The sequence below is a fragment of the Anoplolepis gracilipes genome, unplaced genomic scaffold (assembly GCF_047496725.1).
Source record: "Anoplolepis gracilipes unplaced genomic scaffold, ASM4749672v1 Contig22, whole genome shotgun sequence".
Taxonomy (NCBI): Eukaryota; Metazoa; Arthropoda; class Insecta; order Hymenoptera; family Formicidae; genus Anoplolepis; species Anoplolepis gracilipes.
This window is the reverse complement of record NW_027328675.1, coordinates 551,434-564,034: the sequence shown is the minus strand read 5'-3', so window position 1 is coordinate 564,034 and position 12,601 is coordinate 551,434. Positions and strand designations below refer to the sequence as shown.

Genomic DNA, 12,601 nt, shown 5'->3' with positions numbered 1-12,601 from the left:
TTTTACCAATCTATCCCAAGAACCGTTTGTGCCGGTTGCATCATTTCTTGGATCGAATAATCCAAATTTGCTGATAGGCATTTTTTTCTGATGCTTCGTAAAGTGTCACGCAACGCTGATCGACTGATTAGTTTTGTCGAGACACCATTTAATTTATAATAATTCCTGCTTCACGAAGTTCCTCGATGATCGACTGGATCTCGTTGTCATGAGCGTTGTGACCAGCTTGGCGCGAAGCGTTGAGCAATCGTAGCCGATCCACTAGTTCGTTGGGATCGTCCCAGTGCACGTAATCAATCATATTGTTGGTTAGCGTCATAGTGCGAAGCATAGATATCTCCCCTCCAGATTTTGTATTTTTCGATTCGAGCGACATCAACGGTGCAATTATATGTTTGTACTTGTACCCCCTGTTACCCTTCAAATGGCCCTGCGCATCATAATCGCGTCTATGCGCGTTCGTCACCAATAATATGCTCTTGTATTTTTTCAAATCGTCCCCCTTCGTGTAAAGTTCGTCATCGGGAATTCTCTTGAAGATCAACTCGTACAATCCTGGCGTTCCAATGTACCGCACGTCGTCTATGATAATAGAGTCATCTTTGTTGATGTTGAATTGTTTGTTGCCGAGTCGCATTTCATTCTTTCTGTCAAAATAGACTCCATACACATGATCAATCTCGTGATTTTTGTCGCCACTGAACAAAGCGCCTATGTACTTTTGTCCAAGTGGCCCAAAGTACTCTCGCAACGTTTCTTGACCTTCCGGCGTTTGTAACTTGTTTCGAACAAACGATGATTCGAGCATGTTGCCCGAGGTTTCGAAAACATCTTTGTTTACGCTTGTTGGTGCGGTTAACGGCGTAGAGGCTATCGACGGTTCATACAGTAAAACGTCCGATCGTTTCCTTTTTTTCGGTGTCGCATCTTCCTCTTCCTCTTCCTTTACCTCCTCATCTTTAGCCTCTTCCTTCTCATCCTCCTTGTATCGCTTGATGGGTAAGATTTTAATCTTTGCGCTACTCTCTGACTTATTTTTCACCGCGAACGAGTTGTCGACAATCTTTTGCAGCGGCTCGATAATAGGTTTAAAATGGGTCTTGACCGCGATATCGTCATCGATGTTACCGGTCTTCAAAGCGCGATGTTTCTTGCGGATCGATTCCCTCGTTTTTGCAATCTCCTTCGCCATCTTTTCACGCTCGCGAATATTATCGCTCCCAGCCATATCGATAGAGAGTGTTAAACGCTCGCGTTTCACCCCTCACGACAGAATGTAGGCAACGACTAATCATTTTGTGGTATCGCAAACACGTTACATCTGTTTCTGTATCGCCCGTTTGTAAGCAAGCTATCCTTGTCTATCACGAGAAATCCATACTTTTGCTGCCAACAAGTACGACATAACTCACTGAAATCTTCGTATGACATGTCGGTATTCACGTGATCGTTGTACACGTGTTTCAAGTTGGTGCCATCCTGTTTAAACAAGATTAGCAGGTTCGCGTTGTCGCGTAAAAAATGTTTCGGTATTCTCGCGTATGTCTGGCAAAGATAGAAGCAGTCGACGTTCGAGTGGCGTCCCATTGAGAAATATTCTCTTATTGTATTTTGTTTGTCGCACGCCACGTCATCGAAAACGAAAATCGAGTTTGGACGTGCTTCGCTCGGTGGAATGACGTCACTGTTATTGGAGAATGTAAAACAGCCGATTTCATCGATCGACGTTAACAAATTCTCCAAATATCGATATTTTGGCTGTTGCAGTGACTTTGAATACACGTACACATTTTCAAAGCGGACGCCGTGCGGGCTTTCTATCAAACTAATTAACACGTTAGTTTTACCACAATTCGAGAAGCCGCAAACGATTGCGCGTATAGTATTCGGCAGCATCGTACCGTGTCTACGCATCTCCGCATTGTCACCCATCGAGCGTAATCTGACGTCGTAATTTGTCACGCGTATCGCGAAAAGTTGTCGCACGAATTTCATTTTCCCACTTCCGATTCGGATCGCACGCCTGTCTATTTATAGCTGCGCGGAACTACAAAGTGTTCAGTAACGAAAAAATGTTTGTCCTGCTATCAAGTCCTTACGATATTCTCGATTTGAGTGCCGAACAGCTACAGTTTGTATCTAAAGCAGTTTTATTGCGAATGTGTAGCAATCACGTTCACTACGTGTGGGACAAACTTCCGGAATACATAAAGGCGGATTCAGAGGTTCAGACCTATCGTCGCTGTTTCGAACATTACAATCAACCGTGGCAACAAACGCACATTGACGGTCCAGCGCCAATGATAAAAGATTGTCGTGAATGTCAACGCAAATAAGCAGAGGTCTATTAAATTGTGCAATAAACGCGCTTCCTATCGAATTACATATTCCTGGATACCAGTTTTGCGGTCCGGGCACGCGGCTAGAAAAACGATTGGCTAGAGGTGATCGAGGTATCAACCCATTGGACGCAGCGTGTCGTGAACACGATATAGTGTACTTTCGGAGTAACGATCTTGTCGAAAGACACGCGGCTGATAGGATACTCGCGAAAAAGGTGCAATTTCGCATCACTGCAAAAGATTCGTCTCTCGGTGAGAGAGCCGCACATCTGTCTTGGTAGTGATGAAAACCAAAACGAAGTTCGGTATGGGTCTAAAGACGAAAACGAAGAAAAAGATGGTGAAAAAACGAATACTTCCGGTAGCGAAACGCGGGATGTATTACCGATTCTACCAGTGTTGGGCGCTCTCGGATCTCTGATTGGTGGAGCGGCTGGTGTAGCAAAGATGGTGAACGATGGAAAAGCTACACAACGTCAGTTTCAAGAGATGTTACGTCACAATCGTGCCATGGAAGGTCGCGGATTGTATCTCGCGCCATACAAATACGGACAAGGAGTCTCAATGAGAAAGAAGAAAAAAAAAACGTCAAAGAGACGCTAAAAATGCCAGAGGGCGTAACTACCAACGTACAATTGCTGCAACTAGCAAAACGTATGCACATTCCATATTTTAGAGGTGTTTTTATGCGTAACTCATTACCGATCGGTGGTATATATCGAAACGAGAGCGGGATCATAAATTTGGATAACGCTAAAGGCTCGGGTACTCACTGGGTAGCGTATGCAAAGAGGGGGAATCGTGCTATATATTTTGACAATTTTGACAATCTTCGACCGCCGAATGAATTGGTGTGATATTTAAATGTGACAAAAATAGAATATAATCACACATCCTATCAAACTTATAATCAAAGCATCTGTGGATAATTGTGATTGCAGTTTCTCCGAACGGTCGATGCACGCGAATTTAAAGACATACATTGCGCTATTTAACTTAGTATTCGTTAAACAGTTTGGCCAACATGTCTATGACATTCACGCTGACTGGAAAGAGCAGCGTTCTCGCGGCAAACTACTTTCCCAACGTAGATTTAAGCGACGGTGAATACGAGCTTGGTCTAGCGGATTTTGAAAGTTATCACACGATATCGAACGTGAATTCCTCGAATAATAAATTTTACTTTGGTAAAGACGATGCGGAAATTACGATTCCCGAGGGATCATACGAACTGCAAGCGATACATGAATTTTTGAAACATACAATTTTACGAAAACGTTTGCAACACACAGTTCGTGATGGTGATAAAAAACACACTGACGACGACGATAACTTTGAGCCTGGAGAATGGCCTATAGTGCTCCGCGCTAATTACAATACGATGAGGAGCGAGATCAAATGCGCCTACAGATTAAATTTTAGCAAGCCTAACAATATTGGATCGCTGCTAGGATTCTCGAACCGTATACTGCAGCCGCGAAAATGGTACGAGTCGGACGTGCCGATTAACATTATCGACGTGAACATTATCCGCGTCGAATGTAATGTGACCGCGGGTGCGTACAACAACAGCAAACTCGTTCATACGATACACGAATTTTCACCGAGGGTACCACCAAGATATAAGATATCGGAAACACCGGCGCACATCATTTACCTACCGATCATCGTGCGGTGCATTACGGATTTAACGTTACGCGTTGTCGACCAGGAAGGACGATTACTCGATTTTCGAGGAGAAGAGATCAGCATTAGATTGCATGTACGGCGGCGGCAAAATTAGCGTGTGATGCTCGTGTTGAACGGATCGAAAAACGTGAGAGACAACACAATCTTTACGACGCCAGCGACAACAACATCGACATTTGCTAATATCCAATCATCCGGCACTAAGAAAAAGAAATTGAACGCATCAAACGTTGCGTTTTTACTTAGAAGAACAAGCATTAACATCATTTTATCCCCCCCCCCCTCATATATGTTAGATATGTTGACGACATATTAATGTCGGTACCTTCTAATTTTATTGACCAGACAGTGACCATTTTTAATTCATTCCACAACAGAGTACAATTTACAGTGGAAACCAGTGACCATAACAAATTAAACTTTTTAGACCTCACGCTCATTTTAGAAAATAACTATTTAATATTTGACTGGTACCACAAGAATACTTTCTTTGGCAGATACCTGAAATTCCAATCTCAGCATCCGATTAATCAAAAACGAGGCACAATAATAGGCTTAACCGACAGAGCATTTTTATTATCACACCCGAAATTTCACGAAAAGAATTTTAAACTTGTGATAAAGATTTTAACTGATAACTCTTACCCAATTGACATAATTTTTACAACAATGAACAAACGTATAAAATATTTAATTAGTAAAAGATCAAATTATAGGGAATTTCCAGCCTCAAAAAACACCTCATTTTTTACAATTCCTTATTTACCTTCGTTAACTGATTAAATGAAAAATGTTTTAAAAGATGTTGACATTAAGCTAGCCTGTTACAGCATAAACAAAAATAATAAATTTATCAAAGCTCATAAAGATCTGATCCCAAATCCCACGAAAACAAACATAGTTTATAAAATTAATTGCTCGGACTGCAATGCATCATATGTTGGTCAAACGGGCAGAAAATTAAAAACCAGAATAAACGAACACAAAATCAACATAAAGAAGATTAATTAATAATAAATCGGTCATTACTGACCACCGCTTAACATACAACCGTGAATTTGACTGGGACAAAGTACAAATTCTAGACAATGAGCCTTATTACGCTAAAAGACTGATATCGGAAATGTTACATATTAAACGACAAATAAACAGCATTAATCTACAAACAGACACAAAATGTTTGTCAGCTATTTACGAAGACATTATAAATAAACTACCGAAGATCTGATGTCACCTAACAAACAACTTCTCTTCAAATGTATTATTCGCCCTTGGTCGCATTACCACTTGATCCTTCGTTACAGTTACACGTGTAATATCAGTGTGACATAAAGAACTAAAAATTGGACATGTATTCGGTGAATCTACTTCCCGTAAGCATTTTTATCTAATTTACTTTAATTTTATTATCAATCATTACTTTACTAAGTTGTCAACAAAGCATTAATTTGTCGTCAGTTATTTATTTAATTTAATTTATTATAATAGAATCATTTTTCCTTCACCTCTAAACTGAACGGCTTGCGGCCTCGAAACCTTCGAGAAATGCTTGACGGAAAAAATGGGAGCATTTGAAAGAGTCATTCGTTTATGAAAAACATCACTCATTAACTATAAGAATATGATCAAATAATTTGGAATGGTGACATCATTTATACGGTATAATGAGCGTTAACTGTTCATTCCGACAATATAGCAACCGGTCTAATTTTTATCTTATTATAACCTTATTATAACCTTGTTCTTATTATAAACCGACGACATGTTATTATTGTTTTGCGATTTGACCTTACGATTATGAAATTCGAGATTTAATTACACATTAATTTCGTTTATTTCATGCGTTGCGCTGAGGAGGATCCGAATAAGGATCGAAACGTTCGCGTATTTTATTTCAATATCAGTTAAGTAATTTACTAGTGTACCAATTATCAATATAATTTTTTAACACATTAATAGAATTGGAGAATTTAACCTATATTGCTAATCAAAGCTCCTCGCTCCTATTGTCTTTTTTTCTATCTCTTTATTTATTATTAAGGAGCTCATACTCAATTTTATTAAAGAAAAATTTTTCGGTAACGAGCAGAATTCTTGAATAAAGTAAAATAATAACCAATAAAAGGAGTATGTGTGATAGACTTTCCATATAAGTCTTACACGATTCCAAAATATTTCAGGATTTTATAGAGATGATCCTTTCAATATAGAAACTACAGGAAAAATAAATAAAACAAATTCAAAGAAACATATTTTTAGGAACGAATAGAATTCTTGGATAATATAAATAATAACACAGGATCACAAAATAAAAAAAGTATTTTTTTTCGGAAGACCAACTGTTTCTTACATATTTTAACGTGCTGAAACAGGATCCATTTCCCAAAAATTCCTATCATGTCACATTTATGAGATACACGTGGTAAAAGGATCCAAAATCACATAATTCAAATCACAAATAAAATAACGTAGATTATTATACAGGGTGTCCGGTAATAATCGCCTCACCGCTTATATATAGGTAGAACAGGTCAAACTGAGTAGAGAAGTCCTCTACTATTTTTCGATTTTCGAAATAATTATCGAGAAATTAATTAACAAAGATTAACAAATTCGGGCAAGTACAAGCGCGCGCGGCGAGAAGGTCGTCCCACCGCTACGCGGTCGCTAGGCATGCTACTCATACGCATCCATTATCAGTCGTAGACCGCTCCTCCTATCATTCAATGAACGCCTAGTAACCGCGTAGCAGTAGGATGGGCCTTCTTGCCGCGCGCTTGTACTTGGCCAGATTTATCAATCTTTGTTAATTAATTTCTCAATAATTATTTCGAAAATCGAAAAATGGTAGAGGACTTTTCTACTCAGTTTGACCTGCTCTACCTGTATATGAGCGGTGAGGCGGTTATTACCGGACACCCTGTATATATATATATATATACAGGGTGTCCGGTAATAATCGCCATGAAAGGTTGGACGATTATTATCAGACACCTTGTATATATATATATATATATATATCACAGTATTGCCAGAAAACTTGGTCTATGTAGCGATATAATAGTAAAATATTTCAGTGAGCCTATCTGTCTATCTTGGAAACCAAAACAGTAAGTATAATATAAGATTTGAAATTATTTGAATCTTTGTACATTTTTATTTTTATCATATACACATAGGCATATATATATTATTTTTATTGTGGCCATTACGAACGTGTGGCCATTTCGAACGTGGTCGTTTCAAACGTGGCCGTTTTGACCGTGGCCGTTTCGAACGTAGTCAAATTTAACCGTGACCATTTCGAACATGGCCATTTCGGACGCTCCCGTTTCATCAAGCAACGTTTTATAAGATTAGATGTAATAACAGCTAAAAAGGTTGGAAATATATATATATATATATATACATATATATATATATATATATATATATAATGTTTTTAATAAAAGCTTTGTATATTTTAAATATTATTATATTGTAATATAATTTGTATTTATATTTATAGTATTAATTCTGATATTGTTTTTGTCGCAGTTATAATTTGGCATCATTTGGGTAACGTTTTTCCAGCGCTTTGGTACGTAATGCGTGCCTTCGAATTTATCAAAGTAACGACCTATCTCACTATTTTCTATCCATTTTGGTGTTGTTAAAGTTATAGCGTCTGTAATAAATAATAATAAAAATTAAAAAAGTACGATAATAAATAATACTAAAAATAAATAAAAAATATAATAAATTAAAAAGGAAAAGGATAAGATAAATTAAAATAAAGTAGAATATTATTTTATAATATATACAAAAAGATGAGATAATGAAAAATGTAATTTAAAATAAAGAAGCGTTTTTTTTATAATGATATTCATACCTTCTCCCACATAACACATTTCATTATTTTCGGTAAGAATTAGATAATGTGTTTGTTCCTTTGTGTCACTACAGATCTTCAATGGAAAAATATTAGGATTATATCTTCTATCTTCTATAGAGATTTTAACAGAATATCTATCTTTATATCGATGCCATCCAACTATTACGCCTATAGAACAGTCGGCAGATTGATCACCATGCGTCACAATCATTCCAACCGCAAATTTTACTTCTTTTGGTCTTGTATTTGGCATTTCAAATTTTTCTATTCTTAGGGTAAACTAAAAATGTAAGTTTAAGCTTTAATTGATATTTCTTGTCAAGTAATTGTTAAATAAACATTTGTAGAAAGTTAAATTACAGCCAGTCAAATTATAGATAACTATAATTTTTATCTAATTGTATGTGTTATCAAAGAGAAGCTTTGTGCTTATTATTAATATTAATATACGGCACCTGTAGTGCTTACGTACAGTACAGTGTGGTTCAATCTTTCTTAAACTCGTACTCCAATCTCTTAAATTCATATTCCAGTTGAAATTATTTCTACGAAGGTTTTCCGACGAAGCTAAATTTATTTTCCACAAGTATTCATTAAACTTGATCAAATCTAACAGTATTCCTCCCATCTATAATGAAAATAATTTAAACGCGTAAATAATATTCCAATTACAAACGAAAAAATTATACATTGTGCAAATTTTTCTGCTTAATTTTAATATGACAAATTTATTGACTAATATTAAAATTAGTAAAAATTATATATAAATAATTGCCAACCTGGTCCGCTGTTATTACTTCCAATCTTTTAAAACGCTGTTGCTTGATAAAACAATCCGGGAATTTGTTAGAATTTATTCTAAAACATCTTACATTTTCTAAATTATTTGTAGCACTATAAAGAATAAAAAAAAATAATATATGTGTATGATAGGAATAAAAATACCGAAAAATTCAAATATTTTTAAATCTGATATTACACGTACTAACTTGGTTTCCAAAATAAACAGATACGCTTACTGGGATATCCCATTATTATATTGCAACGTAGACCAAGTCGTCTGGCAACGCTATGATATATTATATATATTATTATTTCTTGACTATATTTATATTCCAAGACCTGTGTCAGAAATTACAATGCAGAAATTAATTAAAGAGAAAATATTTCTAAGATTACAATGAACATGTGGCCATGTTTACGGCATAATTGGCCATACATTTATAATATATTATAATCCATACTTACATGATCTATACATTTATATTTTAATTGTATATTCCACTCTACATTTCCCGATTTGTTTGGTCGAAAGTTTAATTTGCCAAATATATATTCCTCGAGTGTATCCATAATCTGCGTTCCTTCTGCTTCATTCCAATAATTATCACCGATATTGTGTTTTTTCCAATAAGAAAAATTTTCTGCAGACATCGAGAATATAGGATGATCGGGATGTTTCTCTTTGAGGCTATTCAATATTTCTATTCCCATATTATCTAATGATGTTGTTACGGACGAGTAAAGTACATCTTTTTGAGGCTGAAACTTTTGTGCCATAATAATAGCAATTCGTTCCAATAGTTGCATTTTCTGAGGTTGCTTTTCAAATTTAATGAATTTTATTCTCAGCATACGTTGCTTCAGACAGTTAAAAAGTTGTATATTGTAATATTTTTCCGTTAAATCACAAACAATTTTTCTGAAAAATTTTTCACATTAACTATGCAATATGTACGTTAGGTTAGGTCCATAAAGTTACGAGAACTTTATTTTATATAATTTTACCGTGAAAATTCAATGAGCAAGTTTTTAATCTCATCAATATAGAAAGAAATTTTTATATCATCTTTATTCTTCCTAAATATTGGCAATATATCTTCATCTAACTCAAATATGTAAGTGTAATGTGTTGAGTTAGCGATTAATATATCATGTGAATAATATTTTTGAATTTTTTGAGACATAGAATACCGTAATCGTCTTGCACAATTTATACCAATTTCTATAAAGTGTAAACTTTCTTTATTATTCTTTTCTTCAAACTCTTCCTGTTCATTTTCCTTAAATTGCTTATTATAGAACTTTCTCGCTGTAGGCCATCTGAAATTGAAATAATAATATTATCATAATTTAAAAAAAATAGTAAACTATTTTATTAGTAATAAGTTTTTGAAGAATTAAATAATTTAAATTGCGTAGTATACAGAATTAGTAAAAATATCGACTTTTTGGTTTTAATGCAACATAAAGTATGCGGTACATAATCTTCAATTTAAATTGTAATTAAAATTTGCACACTAACAACATACAATAATATCAGGGTTGGGAAGTAATGGGTTATTTGTAACGTCATTACCGTTACAGTTACTTTTTTTTATAACTGTAACGATAACGGCGTAACAAATTTTGTTTGTGACAAAAAAAGTAACTTTGTTACATTTTGCGATAATGAGTAACAAAAAAACAGTTACTTTTATCGTTACTTTCTAGACAGCTCATGTCTTTGAAAGATCCTTAAAAGACAACTTAAAGACGTCTTATTATCTTTTAAATATCTTTAAGATGATATAATTTTTAATTAAAGATGATCTTTTGTTTTTTTTATGCTGTCTGAGATTTTTTTAAATATATTTAAATATACTTGAATATATTATACTTTTTTCGAATATAATCTTTAAATAAAGAAACATAGATATTTGTCATTTCATGCATATGCACACATTTTATATAATACATGTAACATATACTACAGATACATGTGCACATATGCGTGAAATGAACTAGGGATTGATAAGAGTATTGAAATGCAGTATCACATAGAAACTGCTGAAATCTCTTTCTAGTATCTTTCTTACTTTGTAAAAAAACATTTAAGTAGACAGATAATTCAATGAATAGTCAAAAATTCAATGAAAATTATTGTATTGTGTTAGAATTTTAAAATAAAAAAAATTAAAGAGACGTGAAGAAAGAAATTTTGACCATATTTACAAATCTATTGAAAGTAAACTAACAATAAGAAAATTATTTTATTTACATTTACAAAATCTAAAAGTGTTTAAAAAAGCTTGTTTACACTTTTTTTCAAAAATTTGTCTTATTTAAAATAATTTATTATTATCAAAATTATTACACACTTTATATTAGTAGCATTATTAAAATTATATTGTTTTGATTACTTTAATGTAAAATAATGTTTAAAAATTTTTAGTGTTTAGTGTAAAAATTTGATCTTGTATTAAAAATATGTTTATGTAAGGTTTGTATTTTATACAAAAAAATTGACAGAAATTGTAACGATTCGTTACTTTTTGAGTAACAGTAACGGTAACGAGTACTTTTTGGAAAAAAGAACGGTAACGATAACGAGTTATTTTTATAAAGTAATTTTCCTAACTCTGAATAATATAAACAATGGACAGCATTATGGCTATATATTCTGTAAATATAGCAAATTACTTAACTTTTATATTTTGTGTATTTATAAAACATCAATTTAAGTTACTTAATAACATAATTAAATTAAATAATTATATTAAAACTAGTTAACAAAAGTCAAGAAACAGAAAAATAGATTTATTTTTAAAAGTTTTTTGCTTGCTACAAAACAAATACAAAAAAATTAACTATTTTATTAATTAATTAAAAACTAAAATTAATTTATAAAATAATTTATTAAAAATAATTGCTCCCTCTCTTTATGTGATTTAACTTTCAGTGATCCGTTTTTTAACCTTTTTATATTGTTTGTTATTTCTTTTACATTTATTACATTTTTTATTTCTATAAAATATATTTTTTGTAGAGTTGAATGTATAATAGATATCTTAATGAAATCAAATTGCAAAAAATTAACTAATTAACAAGTAATTACCTCTGAAAAAACTTTTTTTCCATAAATTTATGGTGTTTGGCTACGTGTTGAAATATCTTGCTCACACATCTAAAGTTAATGATATCCTCAAAGCTGATATCATTGTAGCCAAGAATGATATCTATTACCTCTTGAGGTAAGGACATTATTGTCGCCATTTTGACAAAAATTGAATTAAAAATTTAGTAAGACACAAAAAGTAATTTAATTTAAAAATATCAGACCAAACTATTCGCGTATTAGTTCTCTGTTTGTAATCTACTACGAAACTTATATTCTTATATATTTTCCGATTACCAAGAGCACGTGTAATACACTATATACACTCTAGAACTTCTTTACATTCTTTACATCCCCATTTTGAAATTGTGTGTAACTTAGAAATCCCAGATTCCGGATTTGTGGTTATCCTATTCCTATCTTTACGATTAGGGATGTGGAGAGAGAAACGTAACAAAAGGCAGACAATTTCTTTGAAATTCGAAACTCGAAGGATTTCTAACAACTGTGCATTACCTGAAAGAAACCTGTCTAGCTTTAACAAATATTTTCCTATTGTGCGCAAAGTCACGTGACAACTGCAAAGTGGGAGAACCTTTACAGTAGAGATACCAGATTTCAGATTTTTGGTAGACCGCCTTACTCCTATCCTTACGATGTGAAGAGAAAAATACACACAAGTGTAAGGCGTATTCGTAAGCGCGGCGTTTCGGAGAAACTAACTTCGAGAAATAGAAGAAGACAGATATACTACTTGCTGTTTCCTTTTTATCAAACTGGCAATAGTGGCAACGACAATGGCAAACGGCATCGCTTGAC

At 33.7% G+C, this 12,601-nt stretch overlaps 2 protein-coding genes across 2 annotated transcripts; both read right to left on the bottom strand.

Annotated features, from left to right (window-relative positions):
- On the bottom strand, positions 1 to 1,228 carry LOC140675966 (uncharacterized). Its single transcript, XM_072910555.1, has one exon. The coding sequence runs from the start codon at positions 1,226 to 1,228 to the stop codon at positions 149 to 151; it is 1,080 nt and encodes a 359-aa protein (XP_072766656.1). The 3' UTR covers positions 1 to 148.
- Positions 1,229 to 1,287: 59 nt separating this feature from the next.
- On the bottom strand, positions 1,288 to 11,940 carry LOC140675965 (uncharacterized). The gene is made up of 7 exons (XM_072910554.1): positions 11,783 to 11,940; positions 9,694 to 10,008; positions 9,154 to 9,607; positions 8,891 to 9,027; positions 8,685 to 8,799; positions 8,378 to 8,533; positions 1,288 to 1,386 (listed from the first exon to the last, which is right to left on the bottom strand). Exons 1-7 carry the CDS (start codon positions 11,938 to 11,940, stop codon positions 1,288 to 1,290), a joined length of 1,434 nt encoding a protein of 477 aa, XP_072766655.1.
- Positions 11,941 to 12,601: the final 661 nt, after the last annotated feature.

What these genes read in the sequence shown, in the direction of transcription:
- LOC140675966 (XM_072910555.1), bottom strand. Translation starts at nt 1,228, where the DNA reads ATGGCTGGGAGCGATAATATTCGCGAGCGTGAAAAGATGGCGAAGGAG.
- LOC140675965 (XM_072910554.1), bottom strand. Translation starts at nt 11,940, where the DNA reads ATGGCGACAATAATGTCCTTACCTCAAGAGGTAATAGATATCATTCTT. An exon ending in AAGTAATAACAGCGGACCAG is followed by an intron (nt 8,534 to 8,684) that starts GTTGGCAATTAT and finishes TTTTCATTATAG; the next exon opens with ATGGGAGGAATACTGTTAGA. An exon ending in AGATTGAACCACACTGTACT is followed by an intron (nt 1,387 to 8,377) that starts GTACGTAAGCAC and finishes ACTTGTTGGCAG; the next exon opens with CAAAAGTATGGATTTCTCGT.